The sequence below is a fragment of the Myxocyprinus asiaticus genome, chromosome 33, assembly GCF_019703515.2.
Source record: "Myxocyprinus asiaticus isolate MX2 ecotype Aquarium Trade chromosome 33, UBuf_Myxa_2, whole genome shotgun sequence".
NCBI classification, from domain to species: Eukaryota; Metazoa; Chordata; class Actinopteri; order Cypriniformes; family Catostomidae; genus Myxocyprinus; species Myxocyprinus asiaticus.
Window position 1 is genome coordinate 7654795 of NC_059376.1, and position 25016 is coordinate 7679810.

The 25016-nt window shown below is 38.0% G+C and overlaps 1 protein-coding gene across 1 annotated transcript in view; it reads left to right on the top strand.

The window, feature by feature from the left end:
- Positions 1 to 25016, top strand: part of LOC127424402 (mitofusin-2) — a 54531-nt gene that overhangs the window by 22842 nt on the left and 6673 nt on the right. Inside the window, exons 5-14 of the mRNA XM_051669576.1 lie at positions 10333 to 10457; positions 10746 to 10854; positions 11148 to 11255; positions 12106 to 12259; positions 12645 to 12712; positions 12797 to 12918; positions 15080 to 15206; positions 18219 to 18323; positions 19283 to 19385; positions 19465 to 19685. Of these exons, the coding sequence (XP_051525536.1) occupies positions 10333 to 10457; positions 10746 to 10854; positions 11148 to 11255; positions 12106 to 12259; positions 12645 to 12712; positions 12797 to 12918; positions 15080 to 15206; positions 18219 to 18323; positions 19283 to 19385; positions 19465 to 19685 (1242 nt within the window). The remainder of the gene's footprint in view (positions 1 to 10332; positions 10458 to 10745; positions 10855 to 11147; positions 11256 to 12105; positions 12260 to 12644; positions 12713 to 12796; positions 12919 to 15079; positions 15207 to 18218; positions 18324 to 19282; positions 19386 to 19464; positions 19686 to 25016) is intronic.

Genomic DNA, 25016 nt, shown 5'->3' on the forward strand with positions numbered 1-25016 from the left:
ATGACGTACAGTGCATCCGGAAAGTATTCACAGCGCTTCACTTTTTCCACATTTTGTTATGTTACAGTCTTATTCCAAAATGAATTAAATTCATTATTTTCCTCAAAATTCTACAAACAATACCCCATAATGACACCGTGAAAGAAATTTGTTTGAAATCTTTGCAAATTTATTAAAAATAAAAAACGAAAAAAATCACATGTACTTAAGTATTCACAACCTTTGCTCAATACTTTGTTGAAGCACCTTTGGCACCAATTACAGCCTCAAGCTTGGCACACCTACTTTTGGGCAGTTTCTCCCATTCTTCTTTGCAGGACCTCTCAAGCTCCATCAGGTTGGATGGGTAGCGTCGGTGCACAGCCATTTTCAGATCTCTCCAGAGATGTTCAATTGGGTTCAAGTCTGGACTCTGGCTAGGCCACTCAAGGACATTCACAGAGTTGTCCCATAGCCACTCCTTTGTTATCTTGGCTGTGTGCTTAGGGTCGTTGTCCTGTTGGAAGATGAACCTTTGCCCCAGTCTGAGGTCCAGAGTGCTCTGGAGCAGGTTTTCATCAAGGATGTCTCTGTACATTGCTGCATTCATCTTTCCCTCGATCCTGACTAGTCTCCCAGTTCCTGCCACTGAAAAACATCCTCACAGCATGATGCTGCCACCACCATGCTTCACTGTAGGGATGGTATTGGCTAGGTGATGAGTGGTGCCTGGTTTCCTCCAGACATGATGCTTGCCATTCAGGCCAAAGAGTTCAATCTTTGTTTCATCAGACCAGAGAATTTGGTTTCTGTCCTTCAGGTGCCTTTTGGCAAACTCCAGGCGGGCTATCATGTGCCTTTTACTGAGGAGTGGCTTCCGTCTGGCCACTCTACCATACAGGCCTGATTGGTGGAGTGCTACAGAGATGATTGTTCTTCTGGAAGGTTCTCCTCTCTCCACAGAGAAACGCTGGAGCTCTGTCAGAGTGACCATCGGGTTCTTGGTCACCTCCCTGACTAAGGCCCTTCTCCCCCGATTGCTCAGTTTGGCCGGGCGGCCAGCTCTAGGAAGAGTCCTGGCGGTTCCAAACTTCTTCCATTTACGGATGATGGAGGCCACTGTGCTCATTGGGACCTTCAATGCTGCAGAAATTTTTCTGTACCCTTCCCCAGATCTGTGCCTCGATACAATCCTGTCTCTGAGGTCTACAGACAATTCCTTGGACTTCATGGCTTGGTTTGTGCTCTGACATGCACTGTTAACTGTGGGACCTTATATAGACAGGTGTGTGCCTTTCCAAATCGTGTCCAATCAACTGAATTTACCACAGGTGGACTCCAATCAAGTTGTAGAAACATCTCAAGGATGATCAGTGGAAACAGGATGCACCTGAGCTCAATTTTGAGTGTCATGGCAAAGGCTGTGAATACTTATGTACATGTGATTTTTTTCGTTTTTTATTTTTAATACATTTGCAAAGATTTCAAACAAACTTCTTTCACGTTGTCATTATGGGGTATTGTTTGTAGAATTTTGAGGTAAATAACGAATTTAATCCATTTTGGAATAAGCTGTAACATAACAAAATGTGGAAAAATTGAAGCGCTGTGAATACTTTCTGGATGCACTGTAGTTACGTACAAAAAAAGAAGAGGTAAGAGCATTGTAAAATATATACGTCTGAAATATAAATTTGATATTCATGAGCGATATTCATGATTTCATTGTTATATAATACAGTGTGTTCATGTGAGGGCACATGGATATATAATAAAACAATGCCATTCTAAAATTACCTTTAAAAAGACGAGACTTGAGTTGATTTTATTTCTATGCCTTTTTCTCTCTCCCTTTCTTGTACTTCATTCATAGATTTAATATGAAAATAAAATAAAATGAAGCATACGGTCTCTTATCTGGCTTAGTAAGGCAGTGTTTTATGTTACTGCTGAACAAACACTTTTGACCTGTAATATTTTAATTAGTATTTTCATTAATTTCAGATGACAAAGGCTTTGAAGAAGGTACCAGAGTGAGAGAAAATTATTAAAGTATCACCATGCAAAGTAATACTTGCTAAAGTTCAGCTCTATTTTACATTGAGTGGAAAGTTTTCATTCATATTCTAAATTTGAAAAACTATCGGCCTGTTTTCCCACCTTAGTTATTGGTATCGGCAAAACCCACTATCGGCCGACCTCTAGTTTAAACCCTCCAAAAATTGGCCACATTCACTTTTTTTTATTTATTTTTTTTATAAAGAAAACGAGAGACTAGTCAAACTTTATGGTAATCAACATTATGCCACAAATGCTGTCGATTGAGCTTAACTTGTATTGAACCCAGAACATTCCTTTTAAGAAATAAAGATTTTTTTAATTTTATTTAAACCTGTATCAAACATATAAAAGATACAACAATATACAACTATCCGTCACTGCAAAAAAATAAATAAATAAATAATTTATTATTTATAGTATTTTTGTCTTATTTTCCAGTAAAAACATCTAAACATTCTTGAAACAAGATACATTTACTTGACAAGCAAAATGACACAAGATATTTTATCTCATTTTCAAAGAAGTCTTTCTAAATTTAGTGAGGTTTATGCTTAAAATGAGTAAAAAAATAAATAAATGAATAAATATATATATATTTCCAGTGTGGTATGAAAAATAAACTTATTTCAAAGGAAAACAAGTTTATATAGATATAGTGATTACTCATGTTTAAATAGGATGCGTTTGAAAGAGGTTATTAAGCTGTTTGTAAAGCGGTTCATTTTGCCAGTGTTCAGCTCTTTCTGTTCACAAGGTAATCACCAAAATACAACATTATTGGACTAGATAAATACATTTTTTATACATGTTTCTTCTTAAAACAGATGTTTCTCTAGATGTTTCTCCTGTTTTGTGCAGTTACATTTTTTTCGTCATATTGTTGCCAACAGTATGTTGTGGTTTAAATTGTTTAATTATCGTCATGATGTGTCTTTCATCTTGTGTTTTTAATGTTATCTGCATCAACAAACATTTTCGTCAGTAATTTCATTGAGATTTTTGCTGGATTCAATGATATAAAAATTCTTATATAGATAAGCAATGTATTATTTTCATGTGATGAAAACAATTATAAATATTACTCCAAAAACATTATTTTAAGTAACATTAGTAAAGGTTGTGTAAAAGATTTCCGTAAATTGCTCATTTTTATGCACGAATGAACAACTCCGTTATTGTGCATGTATTGCATATAGCAACTCATTCAGACATGCACTCTTAAAGGGATAGCACTAGATTATGGCAAAGATTTAGCTCATCTTTAATATACAGAAACATAATGCAACAAATAAATAATATCAACCAATTATGTTAATTTAAAACCAAAATAGTCACCAATCCAACATGATTTTTTTAGTATTTTGTTTTTTTTTTTTGTCATCTAATCCAATCAAACACTTAGAACAATGTTTGATGAAAGCAATTAGATTAAAGCTTTATGCTGTCTGTTTGGCCATGCTGCTGTAAAGACGCTGAAGGAATGTCTGTGGATCTGGACTGACTGTATGTGAGCTCTGCTCTATAATTACACCCACATGAGTCAGGGACTCTCACCAGCTGTCACAAGGTTGCACGTTTCTGTCATTCAAGACTTGTCTTGTGACCTTTTCTCTGCAGTGATATATTACAGGACTGAGGGCACATGTACACCATAGTCTCAAGAGCACATTTTCTGCTGTAGAGGAATGCTAGGAATTATGTCTGGGAATTATGCCATATGCTAAAATGCTTGAATTTTATTTCTTCACATCAATCTACACTCCATACCCCATAATGACAAAGCAAAAAACAGATTTTTGATAACTTTACAAATTTATTAAGAAGAAAAAAATGAAATATCACATTGACATAAGTATTCAGACCCTTTGCAATGACACTTAAAATTTAGCTCAGGTGCATTCCATTTCTCTGGACCATCTTTGAGATGTTTCTACACTTTGATTGGAGTCCACCTGTGGCAAATTCAATTGATTGGACATGATTTAGAAAGGCACACACCTGTCTATATAAGGTGTCTCAGCTGAAAATGCATATCAGAGCAAAAACCAAGCCATGAGGTCAAAGGAACTGCCTGCAGAGCTCAGAGACAGGATTGTGTACAGGCACAGATCTGGGGAAAGCAAAACAGATTTTTGGCTGCATTGAAGCTTCCCAAGAGCACGGTGGCCTCCATAATTCTTAAATGGTAGAAGTTTGTAACAACCAGGACTCTTCCTAGAGCTGGCCGCCCGGCCAAACTGAGCAATAAGGGGAGAAGGGCCTTGGTAAGAGAGGTGACCAAGAACCCGATGGTCACTCTGGCTGAGCTCCAGAGATCATGTGTGGAGATGGGAGAAACTTGCAGAAGGACAACCATCACTGCAACACTCCACCGATCTGGGCTTTATGGCAGAGTGGCCAGATGGAAGTCTCTTCTCTGTGCAAGACAAATGAAAGCCCGCTGGGAATTTGCAAAAAAGCACTTAAAGAACTCTCGGACAAGATTCTATGGTCTGATGAAATGAAGATTGAACTGTTTGGCCTCAATTCCAAGCGTCATGTCTGGAAGAAACCAGGCACCGCTCATCACCTGCGCAATATCGTCCCAATGGTGAAGCATGGTGGTGGTAGTATCATGCTTTGGGGGTGTTTTTCAGCTGCAGGGACTAGGGGACTGGTCAGGGTTGAAGGAAAGCTGAACGTAGCAAAATACAGAAATATCCTTAATGAAATCCTGGTCCAGAGCGCCCATGACCTCAGACTGGGCCGAAGGTTCACCTTCCACCAGGACAATGACCCCAAGCACACAGCCAAGACAACACAAGAGTGGCTTAGGGACAACTCTGTGAATGTCCTTGAGTGGCCCAGCCAGAGCCCGTACTTGAACCCAGTCTCTGGAAAGACCTGAAAATGTCTGTCCACTGACAGTCCCCATCCAACCTGACAGAGCTTGAGAGGATCTGCAGAGAAGAATGGCAGAAAATCCCTAAATCCAGGTGTGCAAAGCTTGTTGCATCATACCCAAAATGATTTGAGGCATAATTGCTGCCAAAGGTGCTTCAACTGATTTAAGTGTCTGAATACTTATGTCAGTGTGATATTAAATTTTATTCTATCTAATAAATTTGACAAGTTGTCAAAAATCTGGTTTTTGCTTTGTCATTGAGTGTAGATTGATTTTAGTATAAGGCTTTTTAATAAATTTGCAAAGACTTCAAACAAACTTTTCATGTTGTCATTATGGGGTATTGTTTGTAGAATTTTGAGGAAAATAATGAATTTAATCAATTTTGGAATAAGGCTGTAACATAACAAAATGTGGAAAAAGTGAAGCGCTGTGAATACTTTCCGGATGCACTGTACCTTCATATTTTTTAACTGAAATATTTTAAAGCAAAGAAAATGTCACATAGTGGACTTCGATGAACACTTTTGAGTTATAAGTTATGTTTTTAACCAATTAATTGAAACCGACAGTTCAAAAGAACTGATTTGAAGAAATGTATAAAACTTTCCATGTTTTTGCTACTAAGATGTAAATCATGATTATCTCTCTCTTTGAATGATCTCTGTTGTCTCACAGTATTTGATCAAATAGTTGTAAAGCAACATGTAAATGGTCATGTTGAGATGTGTGGGATTTGTCTTCAGTCCTAACTGGCTTATGATGACTTGCATTTACTTAAAACACTAGTCACCATCTAAATATAGCCCACAGACAATGAGCCAAGCAGTTGGTTGATAGACGCTCTTTAGGATGTGGGACACAGCAGCTCTTAATTCTTTTCCCAGCATCTCTCTCTCTGTCTGAAAGAGGCCATTTCTATCCTGCTTGGCTGCATGTACACGCTCTAATGACATAAACAAATGCACTCCATCCCAAGTGTCTCACGTTTCCCTCTGCCTCATCTTAGGTTTACTATGGATCCTTTGCTATTTGGTGTGTGTTTTACATGCAGGCAAAACCTGTAACTACATACACTCACCGAGCACTTTAGGAACACTATGGTCCTAATAAAGTTTCCAACATGTTCTTCAGCTGTTGTAGCCCATCCACCTCGATGTTCGATGTGTTCTGCATTCTGAGATGCTATTCTTCTCACCACAATTGTACAGAGTGGTTATCTGAGTTACCATAGCCTTTCTGTCAGCTCGACCATTCTCTGTTGACCTCTCTTATCAACAAGGCCTTTCCGTCTGCAGAACTGCCGCTCACTGGATGTTTTTTGTTTTAGGCACCATTCTGAGTAAACTCTAGAGAATGTTGTGCGTGAATATCCCAGGAGATCAGCAGTTACAGAAATACTCAAACCAGCCCATCTGGCACCAACAATCATGCCACAGTTGAAATCACTGAGATCACATTTTTTTCCCCTTCTGATGGTTGATGTGAACATTAAAGGCCTCTACACTTCTGGAGATATTCAATTTCGTTCTTCTTTCAGAGGTAAAAAGAAGTTCTAAACAGCCAAGCAATGGTATACTGTTTCCGAACATTCAGACACCTGCCACACCGCTGTGAAATCTTGACCCCTTGTTGTCTCCACTGTCTAAATTTGAGTGAATAATAATGATTAACAACATGTTACATTAAAACACAATCTGGCCACCATAAACTACAATACAATACATTTTCTGTCTCTTTCTCCCTCTTTCTTTAATGCACTTCCTCCATCAACTTGAAGTTGAAGGAACAATTTACAGGGTACTTAATAGACTAAAACTTGACTCTGTGTGCCTTGGCTTCAGCAAATCTTTTTATCAAAGACTCCATGTCTATTGTTTTTCTGATTCCACACTCATTGGAGAGAATTGCTAGGGCAGACAGCCTGTCTTGTGACATTGCTGACCTGTGGTAAGTTGTCAGGTGCTTCAAAGAAGGAAAGCTTGTCTCACTCGATGCCACTGTCACAGGAAGTGTGAGGAGAAGTCTGAAATCTATATTTAAATTAGTTCCTTGTGTATATATAGTCCAGCATCTCAGATGGTGATGAGATGTTGGGTGGGTAAGCCTTGACTGCACCTTTCACCTCCTCCATCTTCAGATCCTCTGCATCCACATCTTTCATTGTTTGCTCCAGTCTCTTGCAGCATTCATCCAGTTTACCTTATTTCTCTGTGAGTCTCATATCAAGAGAGTAGAGAAATCCATAATGTTTAAAGAACTTTTCCATATTTGAAAAACTCTCCTGCAGGGTGAGGAGAGCTGTATCTATCATGGGCAGGAAAAACTCCCTTTTGAAGTGCTCCTCTGCTGTCGACTCGGGTTGCTCTCACCCTCATAAAGAAACTGTCTAGCTGCTCTTCGTTGACACACTTCTGGCCAGCTCAACTCCACATCAAGTTTCTCTGCAACCTCCCTGGCATCTGCTTTGGCAGAGGTGAGGCCACTCACAATATTCTTGCAAGTACTCTGTCACTCCCTTGATTTCATTTCTCAGTGTCTCAACTGAAATGTTTGGGCTCTGCAGAATCTTAATAACTTTGTTTATCTTGAACAATACATCATACCACACTATTGTACTTATCATAATAGGCCAAGTCTGCATCTCTTGACAGATGCTTCCAGCTGTTGAAGCAACATCTGCTTCCTTTTTCTCTACAGTGTTCTCCTTCAGGGCAGTCAAAGCCTTAACCATCTTAGGCATTTGATAGTGCACAGCTTTAACATTGTCAACCCTACATTCCCATCTAGTTGACAACAGGGCTTTCACTGTAATGTTCTTGACATTTGTAGTAAGAATGGCCCAGCGATGTACTGAGGAACTAAACAGGGTGTAGACTCACTGTGACAGCCCAAAAAAACTGATGGATGTCACAGATGATTTGTCTGCATCATTGACAACAAGGTTAAGTGTATGACTTCCACAGGGCATACACAATGACTTATTGTTCAGTTCCAGTACTCTCTTTTGAACACCTTGCTTCTTACCAAGCATATTACTACCATTGTCATATGATTGACCACGGCAGTTGGAAATATTCAAACCAAGAGAATCCAGGTGACCTAAAAGGGATTCAAACAATCCTTTTCCTGTTGTATCAAGCACATTAAGAAAGCCAACAAAGTGCTCATAGATGGAGATGCCTTTTGAAGTTTCACAATCAACAACTCTCAGCACCACCGAGAACTGTTCCTGGTAACTCGCATCTGGAGTGCAATCCATTATCATGAAGTTATATTTGGCTCTCTTTGCTCAGTGTGTGATGGCATCAGTTGTGCTCTTTGCCATTAGGCAAATTATTTCATTTTGAATATTCTTGCTGCGATAGGGGTCACTTATTTCTTCTGCTTTAATCCTCCTCAGATGTTCTTGCATCACTGAGTCAAACTGGGCCAATAATTCAACTTGCTCTAAGCAATTTCTGTTTGCATGTTCAAACAACTTATCTGAGTGGCCACGGAAGGCCAGGTTGCATTCTGACAAAAAGCTTATAATTGCAATTAATCTTTTCAGAACCTCATTCCAGTGGTTTACTTCAAGAGCAAAAAGGTTTTTGCTTACCTGATCAGTAGCTGTATTTGTCCTAAGTCTTTCTAACAGGTTGTGCCATTGATCCATGTTTGTAATGTGCTCAGTTGACCTTTCATGCTGTTTTAAGTGGGCTGATACATTTTTCCAATTATTGTAGCCATCTGCACTTAATGTTTTTTTTTTTTTTTTTTTCAGAACGCCCAAATATGCGACAGCAAAAAAACTGCATTGACGGTGCTGAAAATAAAGCAATATCATATGTGTTATAACAGCAATGTGTAAAATTCTAGTATATTTATTTTTAATTGGCATTAGTAATAATAAATCAATCATTTGTATGTTTAGGGGCCCCTTGGCTTCTGGAGGCCCCAGGCGGTTGCCGACATTTGCGTAGTGCTAAGTCTGCCCCTGTGATGACATGGACCATGGATAATAGTAAGAAGGTGTTTTGCTGTAGAATAGAACTTTTCATGCCAGATTTTGTTCTAAATGACATCACACCCGTTCGTTCTTTGATTTTGCAGGAAGTATATTGAGGCCTTAACTGAAGCTCCTGACCCGTATCTGCATGATTTTGTGCATTGCACTACTGACACACGATTGGCTGGTTAGATAATCATATGAATAAGTACTGTAGGTGTACAGGTGTTCCTAATAAAGTGCTCGGTGAAGTATGTTTTATGTATGACTGTCGATTTAACGCATTCATTTAGTGTGATTATTTAAATAAAAATTTACATCTAAACAAAAAAGTGTAATAAATAATGCCCCCTTGACCCGTATATTAATCTTGTGATAAAAGTACATATTTTTGTACCATCAGAGCCATTTAAGCTTGAAGAACATGTTTTTATGAGCCACGTCAGCAGGAGGCAGTCAGTGCGCCTCAACAGACCTCACAAGCAGACCCGATGAACTAATTGGCATGCCATGTAATAAATTCAATTACAAATTGTAATCAATTGACAGCCGTAGTATTTATTGGTGGTGTACTTGATGTTTTTTTTTCTCTTGTAAACTGCAGTAAGCTTAGATTCTGTGCTGTAGAGAAAAAAACATTGACACGAAGCTGATGTCACTTCCACTGATTGTTACAGCATAATGCATTGACCCATAACATGTACCCATAACATACTCAGTAACATGAAAAGAATGAAAGTCAGTACACATTTACGATGCAGTGAAGTAAAAGTATTGATTTTACATGGGTTTAGACCTCATTGAAAAGTAAAGCAACAGTGGTAGTTGATAGTTACATTTTTTTATTATTATTATTATATATTTTTTTCATCTTAAGCAATATTACATTGCCATATTATAAGCTTTTATAGCATTCTCATATTTTTCTATGTAGTCCACACTGTTTGTCCATCCCTGTTAGCCAAGGTTTCTTGCACCAAAAACATCATTTTGCATGAGCATTTTCCACCTTCCCTTCGATCCTTAGAATTAAATAGGCTGTTTTTGATACTGTACCTTGAAGACTTCTGTATGTAAATGACCTCTTTTGTGAATGGCTGACCTCTTTACATCTGAATGAGTAATGGCTTGTTTACACCGGAGACAAGTATTTTTTTGCGAATGTACATTTGCAAGCAAGTTTTTGAATCAAAACAATAGATTCTCATTGACCTGTTCACACCGGGTGAGTCAGATCAGCAAATTCAAAATAATATTTTTCATGAAATATTACTCTTTTAATCTCAGATTTGTCTCAGTGATGAAGTTAGATTGTGGGTTGTTTGTGTATTTGTGTAACATGATTATAACAATTAGATTAAAATGATATGGTAATAAGCTGCATCAAAAAAGGTTAAGTGTTTGTGTGTGTTGGCAGACAGTGAATCAGTTGGCTCATGCCTTACATCAAGATGAGGATCTGGATGCAGGCAGTCTGGTGTGTGTCATGTGGCCAAAAGCAAAGTGTGCATTGCTGAGAGATGATCTCGTGCTTGTGGACAGGTACACAAACACACACACACATACCTTGTCTGGCTTTGAGGCCTAAAACATATTGACAACAGTGTTAGGATATTTAATGTCCTTTAACTTCGCTTCCAGCACTTGGCATTTTTTGGTATCAGACTTCTACATATTTAACTGCAAAACTTTTTTGTGCGTATATTTTGGTATTTTCTGTATTTATACATTTTTAATTGAGCTATTTATATTCACACTTAAAGCATTACTAATGGATGGATAGTATCACAACAAGTCAGTCTAAAAATTCTTTAAAACCTTAATTTTAAGCCCTGGCATCGATGTAACAACAGAGTTGGACAGCTGGATCGACAAATTCTGCCTTGATGCTGACGTCTTTGTGCTGGTGGCCAACTCTGAGTCCACTTTAATGCAAACAGTGAGTTTTAAATTTGAACTTTAATTTGTGGAAAAGGTTGATGAAAGCTGTTAGCGTTTACACAACACTTGTCGCTTTCATTTTCATATTTCTTGAATATCCTATTTACATGGTAATATTACTGAATAATGGACATGTAGATCAACTGCACATAATTTCTTGTGTAATCAAAACTTGTGAAGCAAATGTATTGATTGATTTTTATTGATTGGGGCTGATATCTGAATTGTACAGTCATTCTGTACCCTCATGACTGAAATATGATTCTCCACCTCTCCTCTGCCCTCATAAAGGAAAAATCATTCTTCCACAAAGTGAACGAGCGCCTCTCCAGCCCCAATATCTTCATCCTGAACAATCGCTGGGACGCCTCGGCCAATGAGCCTGAGTACATGGAAGAGGTGTGACTCACGTCATGACACAACAAACTACATGCATCCTCTTTGACTCTTCATGACCCCGATCTGTGTTTAAACCATTAGAGAAAAAACAGCACATGCTTACCAGTTTAAAGGAATGTTCTGGGTTTGATTGAAGTTGAGCTCTATCGATCGCATCTGTGTAATTTCGTCAATTACCACAGAAAATAGTTTGGAGTTGGTAAAAAAAGAGGAAAAACTGTGTTAACAGTAATGCCTTTACAAGGGAGTATTAAAATATACACTTTCAGAAGTATAGCCACAAGATTTAAATATTGCACTTGTTAATGTGAGACTAATGTGATAACTAATGTGATAATCACTAACTAACCTTGTCTGTGCAAAGTTCTGTCTGATCTTTCAACTCCTGTCATGACTATGCATAGCCGCTAAAACAATCACTTTTGCATAATACAAGCAAGGATACCAGAAAGGGCCTGTTCACGTAAAAAATAAATAAATCCCCCACTGGAATTACATCGGTAACGCTTAAGCAGAAGTTCAGTTGCCTAGAACAGCTTTGTAAAGCTGCTTTGGAACAACGTATATTGAGAAAAGCACTGTAAAAATGGAATTGAATTGAAGTAGTATCACCTCTAAAAAGGTGATTTAGACATCTTGGCTAACATTTTTAACACTAACATATTCTGGAAAAAAATAATAAAGTGCTTTAACAAAAAATATGAAAATACATATTTGTGCTTTATAACCCTTGGATATGTCTTGCCCCATAGACTTCCATTAAAACCAGAGGAATGAGGTTGGCCACTCATCAAGCAGGTTTCTCTGGGTTTGTGCACGTCTTAGTTTGTGTGTGTTTTGTGTTTGTCAGGTGAGACGGCAGCACATGGACCGCTGCACTAGTTTCTTAGCGGATGAGCTGCGGGTGGTAGACCGTGCTCAGGCCAGTGACCGGATCTTCTTCATCTCAGCTAAAGAAGCTCTTCAAGCACGTGTCCAAAAAGCCCAGGGCATGCCCGAAGCAGGTAGATACATTACAAAACCATCAGCATGTCAAATATTCTGTCTCATGGTCATGTGTATTTTATTTGACCAAAAGTCCACTTGTTAGTCAAAGTTTCTTGCAGCTAAAACAGTCCATTTATTTATTTAAATTTTCATGACAATTTTCCACCCTCTCTCTGACCTGAATTAAACAGGCTTTTTTGCTATTGTCAATAACATGATTTGTGAACAAGATGTTTTTGAAGACTTTTTTGTAAATGATCTGATTGGACTAGACAGGGAGCTTTGCATTGTGAACAGAGTCGGCATACTGTAGTACATCAAATTTTATTTCAAAAGAGTAGGAGAAATCCTATTTGTCATGATATGATGATCCCTAAAAAGAGATCTTTTTTGGATTTTCAGGTGGTGCTTTGGCTGAAGGTTTTCAAGCGAGAATGTTTGAGTTTCAGAACTTTGAAAGACGCTTTGAGGTGAGTGTACAGTTGGGTTTCAGTGTTTCAACAGTTCAGATATGTGAGTGTTTGTCTGACTGTCATAAATGTGGATGCTTCCAGGAATGCATCTCACAGTCAGCGGTGAAGACAAAGTTCGAGCAGCACACGGTGAGAGCCAAGCAGATTTCTGAAGCTCTGCGTCTGATAATGGACTCAGTGCATATTGCAGCTCAAGAACAGAGGTGAGTGCAAAGATGCCTGCTTTTTTTAGCAGTAATCCATCACACTAAATACTGATCCACTGCTCACATTGAAATTAGCTTAGTATCTGACTCTGCTGGTACAGTCTGTGGTGATATAAATACTGAAATTGAAACTGTTTTGAGCTTTACTGAATTAGTTTACATAAGAAATGAAAATAGTCTTAATTTATTCACGCTCATGACATTTCAACCCCATATAACTTTCTTCCATGGAACACAAAAGAGGATAAAAGTTCTGAGCTGGTCCTTGTATAACGTAAGCATGTCAGGGCTCCAGACTGTGACTAAAATGGTCGCAAACATGACAAAAAATAAATAATTGCGACAATAATTTAAAATCTTGTCCCAATTGGTGACATTCGGGAACACTTTCTACACCTTTTATCAGTGATCAGTGTGTCTTACTCCAGTATTAACCCTTTCTGTTGAGATGAGCTTGCTGCACGCAACAACAAACACAGCTTGAACCATTATTTCTGAATCCTGAACGAATGACTCTTTTTAACCAGGTCTTTTTAACGAATCAGTCCAAAAGATTCATGAAATGCTTTGGACCTCATGCGTTCAGGATAGCAGTTTGAATTAGTCACTTTCTCAGCGAATCATACAGTGAAACAGCCGTCAGCGAGTTCACAACTAGGGGCACGTTGGAGCATTGACATTTCAAAATAAGAGTCCCCAGCATAATTATCTTGTTTTTTTTCTCAAACTGCATCTAGGATTTCATTCAGTTTGGATACTTGTAGCCTCTTTGTCTGGGCTGCCCCATCACAGAAAATGTTTAATAGTGTTTGATGGTGTATACAGTGTGTGTGTGTATATGTGTGTGTGTGTGTGTGTGTGTGTGTATGTGTGTGTGTGTGTATATGTGTGTATTTATCAGGCCAAATATAAAGGACGCATCAGACAGTGACATCGGATGTCAAGAACCCATGTGAAGTCCCAGAAGTCATAATGGTGTGGTGGTAGACGAAGCACATTTATTGTGTTTTCACAGCAGGCAGCAGGATGAACCATGGGAAGAAGGCAGGCCGGCGGAGGCAGTGTGATGCACTTGGCAATGTTCTGCTTGGAAACCTTGGGTCCTGGCATTCATCTGGATGTTACATTGACACGTACCACCTACCTAAAGATTGTTCCAGACCACGTAAACTCCTTCATGGCAACAGTATTCCCTAATAGCTAATACATACACACACACACACCGATCAACCACAACATTAAAACCACCTGCCTAATATCGTGTAGGTCCCCCTCGTGCCGCCAAAATAGCCCTGACCCGTCGAGGCATGGACTCCACAAGACCTCTGAAGGTGTCCTGTGGTATCTGGCACCAAGATGTTAGCAGCAGATCCTTTAAGACCGGTAAGTTGCGAGATGGGAACTCCATGGATCAGACTTGATGGTCTAGCACATCCCATAGATGCTCAATCGGATTGAGATCTGGGGAATTTGGAGGCCAAGTCAACACCTTGAACTCTTTGTCATGTTCCTCAACCATTCCTGAACAATTTCTGCAGTGTGGCAGGGCGCATTATCCTACTGAAAGAGGCCACAGCTATTAGGGAATACTGTTGCCATGAAGGAGTTTACGTGGTCTGGAACAATCTTTAGGTAGGTGGTACGTGTCAATGTAACATCCAGATGAATGCCAGAACCCAAGGTTTCCAAGCAGAACATTGCCAAGTGCATCACACTGCCTCCGCCGGCCTGCCTTCTTCCCATGGTTCATCCTGCTGCCTGCTGTGAAAACACAATAAATGTGCTTCGTCTACCACCATACCATTATGACTTCTGGGACTTCACATGGGTTCTTGCCATCCGATGTCACTGTCTGATGCGTCCTTTATATTTGGCCTGATCGAGAACATAAACGGGTAATTTTAGGCATTCTCAGTACTTGCGTTCTTGAGTATTTGAATTGAACTTCACCAATGGATGATGTCGAACGAGTCCATGAGAACGTAAGAACTGATAAAAATGCACATTGAGAAACAGACACTTTTTCATGTGCTTGTGCAGTAGAAACACTGTGACCTGCAGATTCAGACAAACCAAGTGCTGAATTACTGTTTAATGGCAGTTGACTGTGATAATATACTAAGTGTTGTATGTTTAATTGTGCTGGTTTTCGCTCTAGGATTCATTGTTTAGAGATGAAGGAGGAGCGAGAGGACAGGCTGGAGTTTATTGACAAACAGCTGGATCTGCTCACATTGGACTGTAAGACCAAAATCAAGAAGATCACAGAGGAGGTGGAGAAACAGGTAACTCTTGCTTACAGCAGAGAATTAAAACTGTGCCAAACACTTGAGAAACCCAGTGTGTCCATGAGATATAGGAGTCAATCTGCAGGAACAGTTTCAATCTCTCCGGTGCTGTTTACGAAGTGTCCAGTACGATGCATCAGAAGTGTCTCTGGGTGCACTAAGATTTTGCATTTATTTGTACAATCTTCTTTTTCATTAATGGAACTGAAGGATATGATATGGAAGCTCAGATAAATCAATAAATATTGAAACAAGAATCTACATGTAACATTGTGAGAAAAAGATATGTGATCTACAGTGGCAAGAAAAAGTATGTAAACCCTTTGGAATTACCTGCATTAATGTATAAATTTGTCTTAAAATCTGGTTTGATCTTCACCTAAGTTACAATAATGAACAAACATTTACTGTATAACTTATAAATAATAAGTTATTGTATTGTTCTTGTACATATTAAATTATCATTCAAACTTTCACAATGTAGGTTGGATAAAGTATGTGAACCCCTAGGCTAATGACGTTAACAAAATCTAATTAGAGTCAGGAGTTTGCAAACCTGGCATCCAAGTAATGAAACGAGATTGGAGGTGTGGGTTAGAGCTACTTTGGCTTATTAAAAGCACTCAAACATTTTGAGTTTGCTATTCTCAAAAGAAGCATCTGCTGACATGGACCATGCCTCACAAAAAAGAGATCTCAGAAAACCTACAATCAAGAATTGTTGCTTTACATTACATTAAGCTGGAAAGGGTTACAAAGTTATCTCGAAGAGATTAGATATTCATCTGTCCAGAGTTAGACAAATTGCCTATAAATGGCAACGATTTAGTACCATGGCTACTCTCCCTAGAAGTGGCCGTCCAGCCAAGATGACACAAAGGACACACCACAGAATGCTCAATGAGGTACAAAAAAAGGGACCGCTTAAGTCTTTAAGGAATCATTGGAACTGGTTAACATCTCTGTTCATGAGTCTACTATATGGAAAACATTAAACATGCATGGTGTTCATGGCAGGACACCATGAAGGAAGCCGCTGCTTTCCAACCAAAACATTGCTGTGCACCTTAAGTTTGCCAAAGACCACCTTGACTGTCTATAATGCTACTGGGTAAATGTTTTGTGGACTGATGAAACTAAGGTTGAATTGTTTGGGAAGAACACGCAGCACTACGTATGTTGTAAAAAGGGCACCACATACCAACATGAAAACATCATCCCAATGGTGAATTAAGTGGAGGGAGCATCATGATTTTGGGCTGCTTTGCTGCTTCAGGGCCTGGACCGGGCCCATACCCTAAACATCGAAGTAAATCCATTACAGAATGGCTTCAAAAAAAGAAACCTTTTGGAGTGGCCCAGTTAGAGCCCAGACCTTAACCCAGTAGAGATGCTGTGGAATGACCTCGAGAGCCGTTCACACCAGACATCCTAAGAATATGGCTGAGCTGAAGCAGTTCTGTAAGGAAGAATGGTCCATAATTCCTTCTGAATGATGTGCAGGTCTAATCCGTAGCTCCTGGAAAATCTTGGTTGAAGTTATTGCTACCAAAGGAGGATCGACCAGTTATAAAATCCAAGGGTTCACTTACTTTTTCTGCAGCACTGTGAATGTGTAATGGGATGTGTTCAATTAAGACATGAAAGATTATAATTGTTTGTTTTGTGTTAGCTTAAGCACATTGTGTTTGTCTGTACTTGTGACTTTGATGAAGATGAGATCACATTTAATCAGTCCCTCCGGGATTATGTGATTGCAAGAATTCTTGCAAATTCAACCAATCTCTGCGTTATTTGCGGTAACTTGCAATTTTTTATAATTTCTGCAAAAAGTGTAAATCTGAGGGAATCCCATCGCTTTCCTTCATGTTTGACAGCGGCAAAACATGCTTGAAAAGCCTGAAGCAGTCGCAACATATCCAGATGCACAGCTGTCATTGTATCATCTCCATAGCAACAGTGTAAGCGTCTCCGCCTCGTCTCCTCCATGGTTTGGATTCACAATCAAAATCCTTGTCTAAGCTTTCGCATGACCGCAGACAGCACACATCACAGCTAACGTTTAATCTTCACCCCGAGTACTGCGAATGAGACACAAAAACCCATGTTTATACAAAGAAACCCTAACATTCACCCCATTAGTTGTGTAGTAAAATGTGATTAGAATTTGAAGTGCTTAATACAGTAGGTTACACGAATCTGAAAATATGCTGAAAATAACTGTTCATAAATGTTTTTTACTGATATAAAAGGGTCACATATTTACATATAGTATGTGCAACATATATCTCAAAATATGACAAAAATTGCCACTTTCATATACGTAATTTTTTTTTTTTTTTTTTTAAAGACTTGTGGAATACATTTTTTTACATAAATGCTCAAATATATTAACTCTTGTATTTGCTCATATGGCTATATATCAGATTTCAGTATCGGACAGTGTAATAATTGCAACAGGCCTATTGAATCCTCATTTGTGTTTTTAGTTTACAGATTTATTGCACGTCTATTTTAACCTTTTTTTTTTTTTTTTTTAGTTTTCTTGCATTGTCCGAGGCAGAACATTTTGATACAAAAATAAAGGGTCTTCCAATACCCACAGGTTTCACCTAAATTTATGGTATTTTTGTGTAATTCTATTTTATTTATTTTTTTTTTTTCGCCTGCTAACTGCATATTCAGTTATTGTGCACAAAAATATTTACATGTAATTGCATTTACAATGTAATTAACACAATTACTGAGGTGTATAATGATGATTTGTGAGTTTTCACTGCAAAACAACCCAAAAAATGCTGCAAATCACATCACAAAATTTTAGAAAAGCCGCAGCAAATTCAGTCATTTTGGGCCGCAAAAATCAGAAAAAGTGCTGCGAAATCCTGGTGGGACTGACATTTTATGACCAATTAATGCAGAAAACCAGCTAATTCCAAAGGGTTCGCATATTATTCTTGCCACTGTATCCCCATGATCCCCTATGAACTTGTTCTTGTGAATGTGCAGGTGTCTAATGCTATGGCAGAAGAGATCAGGAGACTGGCTGTGCTTGTGGATGACTTCCACATGGACTTACATCCTTCACAAGTGGTGCTGAAAGTGTACAAGAATGTGAGTGTCTTCTCCTCTTTATAAGTCCGCTCCTTTATTCCACTGTTTGGTGTTTACTGTAAATACTGCATGTAATCTCCGCATGGAAATTCCCCAGCCTCCCAATAACGTAATTTGAACTTATCTGATTGGAAGTGAGCACACCCTTGTCCTTGGCTCATTCTCAGATATTGACTTTCAGTTTTATATGTGACTCTCAATAGAAGAAAATAATGAACAATAATTTTTGTTGTTGTTACAGTTTAAAAAAAAAAAAAAAATGTATTTATTTTTTTTACATAGTCCACTCAGTTTTCATATATTTGGTTCCTTTTAAGAAAAGAAATAACAGAAAACAATGTTAATATGTATTGATGATGGATTATATATGCTGCAGCAGGCCTCCTGTGGTTTTCTCAGTAACTTTAGGGCCATTAACTGTTGTTTTGTTTTGTTTTTTGTCACGTTGAGCTCCAATAATTAAATTATGCCATGCAAAGAATGCAAATCACTATACTTTTGTTAAAATTTTATTTATACATTTTAAAAATTCTATATAGGGTGTAAAAATGCATTACATTTAACAACTTTTAACTTTAATTTATCTAAGTTAAAGGGATAGTTCACCCAAAAATTTAAAATTCTCATCATTTACTGCCATTTACATAATACCCTCTTGCTTGTGTGTGTCAACAGAGCAGCGGCATTCACTAATGCGCTAGCGCTGTGCGTGCATACTATATATTTACTTATTAAACACAGCCTTTTGCGATTCGCAGAGCTGTCTCATGTCTTCAAGTGGCTTTGAATAAAATGCTCGAGTCATATGAACTACTTATACCGATACCTGATCCGTCTAAAAACTTCAGTATCGGAGACTATACCGATCCGATTAATGCATTCCTAGCATTAACTTCGGCAGCCCTAGTCTTACATGGAGATGCAATTATGTCATGTTTTGTTTGTGTGTTTGTTTGCAGGAGCTCCACAGACATATAGAGGATGGTCTGGGCAGGAATATGTCAGAGAGATGCTCAAGTGCGATCACGGCTGCCCTGCAGACAACACAGACTGACATGATAGGTAAGTATCTCTGTCTGTTTGTGAGCTGTCATAAACAAGTAACAGCAGCATGTTCTTAAGACACACTCATTCTCTCCAGATGGTCTGAAGCCCCTGCTGCCAATCGGGGTTCGAGAGCATGTCGATAAGATGGTGCCCAGACAGTGCTTTAGTCTCAGCTACGACCTCAACTGTGACAAACTGTGCAGTGATTTCCAGGAAGACATCAGCTTCCACTTCTCTCTGGGTTGGACCATGCTAGTCAACCGCTTCCTGGGTCCAAAGAACACACGGCGAGCTCTAATGGGCTACAATGACCAGGTAGCGCATGTCATTTTGATTTAGTTTTGGCTTTAAGATCAGGTTTTAGCTTAAAATTGGAAAATTGACAATTAACAATGCATGCTTTGGAATTCTGATGTTATGGCTAATGTAATATAAGATGCTTTAGAAGAGTTTTTGGTAACACTTTAAAATAAGGTTGTATTTGTTGAATTTAGTTAGCATGAATTAACAATGAGCAATATTTTTTCAGCACTTATTAGTCTTGGTTAATGGTAATTTCAACATACTAATACAGTTTTAAAATTGAAAGTTGTTTGTTAAAATTAGTTAATAGATTATGAACTAACATGAACTTACAATTAACAATTGCATTTTTTATCTATTAACATTAACCAAGATTTATAAATGGCATAAAAACAGACTGTTCATTGTTAATTCATGGTACCTAATGCATTTACTGATGTTAATGTTTTTTTTTTGTACTATTATTATTATTATTATTATTATTATTATTATTATTATTATTATTTTGCATTTTAATGAAAGGAATATTTTTCTCCAAAATTCTGAATACTGTAATGCATCAGGACGTTTTACAAATTTTTTATTTTTTATTTTTTTTATTCTCATTTCAATCCTTCAATTCTTAGTTTTACAGTTAAAACAAAATAGTATAATGCAATGATTATTTTACATTTGAACAGAGGTGGGTAGTAACATGCTACTTTTAGTCCGTTACATTTACTTGAGTAACTTTTTGGAAAAAAGTGTACTTTTAGAGTAGGGTTAAAAGTGGGTACTTTTACTTTAAGTAAATTTCGAATTAAATTTTTTTACTTTTACTTCGTTACAGTGGGCGGCGTTCCTGTCGTTACATTACTGGGTTTAATTTAAATTAATGCATAATTTATTGAGAGATTATTGAATGGGACTTTTACGACAGCGGAAGTTCACACAGCTACGCGCGCTGTCACAGACTGTCACTCAAGCCGAGTTTATCACTGCTGCAGCATCATGCTCTTCAAACAAAGTGAAACACTTTCTTAGGTCCGCACTGTGAAAAAAGAATAGTTTCATCATGCAGTGCCTTCATTTAACATCAAGACAAGCAGATATTTTAAGATTAAAATTGCAGCTCCAATTTAAGGCTGCACATTGAGGTAAGTTGTGGCTCTAATGATAATGCGGGCATTTCTGTGACATGGTGATGTTCATTTTCAGGGTGATTCTGTAAATATGGGCTCTTGAGACATTTTTAGTGTAGAGAGTTTTTAAGTGTACATTTTCAAATCAGTGCGGTAATGTAAAAGTGCGCTTTCCTGTGTCCCGCATGTCATAAGCAGTATTTACGCATTGACCCCACGCCATCGCGGGAGTACTGTAAACTATTGCAGCCTCTTCGGGTGATTAACTGTATAAATCCATGTAAACATCCAAGTTAAGTGTAAATGTCTTTTGCTTTGCCGTTCGCGTGATTGACAACTGGAGCGCAAACAGACAGCATTTCTGCGCGTGCACAGTGAGGTGGGCGGGGGCGCGTGTGAGATGTGCGGGCGCGAGGCGACCGTATGGTGAAGAGAGTGCCTGTGTCCAAAATCGTTCACTCATTCACTATTTCCTATATTGTGAATTGGCAGTGAGTGCACTATATCTCAGCAGTGAGTGAACGAAATGAGTGAATTTGGACGCTGATGTTTACACTGAGCGTCGGAGCTCTGGGGCTGTTGCAGAAACAACGTCTCACATGAACTTTTAAAATACTTGGGCCTGCCTTGTTATTCTTATTAAATAATATATTAATACAATAAATCTTCATTCTGTTTGTCATTTTCATTTTTAATATATAGTTGAAGTCAGATGTTTACATACACTTAGGTTCAAGTGATTTAAAACTCATTTTTTAACCACTCCACAGATTTAATATTAGCAAACTATAGTTTTGGCAAGTCATTTAAGACATCTACTTTGTGTATGACACGAGTAATTTTTTTTTATCAGTTGTTTACAGACAGATTGTTTCACTTTTAATTGTATATATTACTATTCCAGTGGGTCAGATGTTTACATACATTGTTAACTATGCCTTTTAAAAAGCTTGGAAAATTCCAGAAAATGATGTCAAGCCTTTATCCAATTAGCTTCTTATAGGAGGTGTACTGAATTGGAGGTGTACCTGTGGATGTATTTTAAGGCCTACCTTCAAACTCGGTGCTTATTTGCTTGACATCATGGGAAAATCAAAAGAAATCAGCCAAGACCTCAGAAATAAAATTGTTCTCCACAAGTTTGGTTCCCTGGGAGCAATTTCCAAACACCTGAAGGAAATGGATCACGCAGCCGTCATACCACTCAGGAAGGAGATGCATTCTGACTCCTAGAGATGTATGTAGTTTGGTGCGAAAAGTGCAAATCAATCCCAGAACATCAGCAAAGGACCTTGTGAAGATGCTGGAGGAAACAGGTAGACTATATATATATATATATATATATATCTACAGTAAAACGATTCCTATATCAACATAACCTGAAAGGCTGCTCAGCAAGGAAGAAGCCAACGCTCCAAAACTGCCATAAAAATAGCCAGACTACAGTTTGCAAGTGTGCATGGGAACAAAGATCTTACTTTTTGGGGAAATTTTCTCTGGTCTGATGAAACAAAAATTGAACTTTTTGGCAATAATGGCCATCATTATGTTTGGAGGAGAAAGGGTGAGGATTGCAAGCCGAAGAACACCATCCCAACCGTGAAGCATGGGGGTGGCAGCATCATGTTGTGGGGGTGCTTTGCTGCAGGAGGGACTGGTGCACTTCACAAAATAGATGGCATCATGAGGAAGGAAAATTATGTGGATATATTGAAGCAACATCTCAAGACATCAGCCATGAAGTTAAAGCTAATGGGTCTTCCAAATGCACAATAACCACAAGCATACCTCAAGTTGTGGCAAAATGGCTTAAGGACAACAAAGTCAAGGTATTGGAGTGGCCATCACAAAGCCCTGACCTCAATCTGATAGAAAATTTGTGGGCAGAACTGAAAAAGCGTGTGCGAGCAAGGAGGCCTACAAACCTGACTTAGTTACACCAGTTCTGTCTGGAGGAATGGGCCAAAATTCCAGTAACTTATTGTGAGAAGCTTGTGGAAGGCTACCCAAAACATTTTACCCAAGTTAAACAATTTAAAGGCAATGCTACCAAATGCTAACAAAGTGTATGTGAACTTCTGACCCACTGGGAATGTGATGAAAGAAATAAAAGCTGAAATAAATCATTCTCTCTACTATTATTCTGACATTTCACATTCTTAAAATAAAGTAGTGATCCTAACTGACCTAAGACAGGGAATGTTTTCTACGATTAAATGTCAGGAATTGTGAAAAACTGAGTTTAAATGTATTTGGCTAAGGTGTATGTAAACTTCTAACTTCAACTGTACATATATATATATATATATATATATATATATATATATATATATATATATATATATTCAACTGTATATATAATACACACTGGCAGCCAAAAGATTGAAATTTGAAATTTAATGAGAAATTGGTACTTTTATTCATCAAAGTGGCATTCAACTGATCACAATGTATAGTCAGGACATTAATAACGTGAAAAATTACTATTACAATTTGAAAAAGAATCTTCAGAACTACTTCAAAGAATTCTCTTCAAAAAATCCTCCACGTGCAGCAATGACAGCTTTGCAGATCCTTGGCATTCTAGCTGTCAGTTTGTCTAGATACTCAGGTGATATTTCACCCCACACTTCCTGTAGCACTTGCCATAGATGTGGCTGTCTTGTTGGGCACATCTCACGCACCTTACAGTCTAGCTGATCCCACAAAAGCTCAATGGGGTTAAGATCCATAACACTCTTTTCCAATTATCTGTTGTCCAATGTCTGTGTTTTTTGCCCACTCTGACCTTTTCTTTTTGTTTTTCTGTTTCAAAAGTGGCTTTTTCTTTGCAATTCTTCCCATAAGGCCTGCACCCCTGAGTCTTCTTTTTACTGTTGTACATGAAACTGGTGTTGAGCAGGTAGAATTCAATGAAGCTGTCAGCTGAGGACATGTGAGGCGTCTATTTCTCAAATTAGAGATTCTGATGTACTTATCCTCTTGTTTAGTTGCACATCTGGCCTTCCACATCTCTTTCTGTCCTTGTTAGACAGTTGTCCTTTGTCTTTGAAGACTAGTGTACAGCTTTTGTATGAAATCTTCAGTTTTTTGGCAATTTCAAGCATTGTAGAGCCTTCATTCTTCAAAACAATGATTGATGAGTTTCTAGAGAAAGCTGTTTCTTTTTTGCCATTTTTGACCTAATATTGACCTTAAGACTTCCCAGTCTATTGCATACTGTGGCAACTCAAAAACAAACACTAAGACAATGTTAAGCTTCATTTAATGAACCAAATAGCTTTCAACTGTGTTTGATATAATGGCAAGTGATTTTCTAGTACCAAATTAGCAATTTAGCATGATTACTCAAGGATAAGATGTTTGGAGTGATGGCTGCTGGAAATGGGGCCTGTCTAGATTTGATCAAAAATGACTTTTTTCAAATAGTGATGGTGCTGGTTTTTTTACATCAGTAATGTCCTGACTATACTTTGTGATCAGTTGAATGCCACTTTGGTGAATTAAAGTACCAATTTCCTTCTGAAACAGCTAAATCTGTACATTCCGCCTGTGTGTGCATGTGCGTGCGCGCGCGCGTGTGTGTGTGTGTGTGTGTGTGTGTGTGTGTGTGTGTATATATATATATATATATATATAAAGATTTGATGAGAATGAGAAACTTTTTTCATTTGCGGACAAAAATTTAAAAGTAAAATTATTATGACAAATTCATTAAGCTCCATAAATTAATCAAACATAATTCATAAAACATTTAAAGGAATGGTTCACCCAAAAATTTAAATTCTCTCATCATTTACTCACCCTTATGCCATTCCAGATTTGTATGACTTTTTTTTCTTCTTTTTTTTCTGCGGTTCACAAATGAAGATTTTTAGAAGAAAATCTCAGGTCTGTTGGTCCATACAATGCAAGTTAATGGGTGGCAACATTTTGAAGCTCCAAAAGGCAGCATAAAAGTACTCCAGACAACTCTGATGGTTAAATTCATATATTCTGAAGCGATGTGAGAAGAGCCACAGAGATCTTTACTATAACTTTTTACTATAAATTCTCCTCCCTGCTTAGTCAGTCTCCACTTCACTTTCACTTTCTCCTTATTTAGTTTTTGGTGATTTAAATTATTTGTGCATATCGCCTCCTACTGGGCAGGGAGGAGAATTTATGGTAAAAATGGACTTAAATATTGATCTGTTTCTCACCCACACCTATCACATCATGT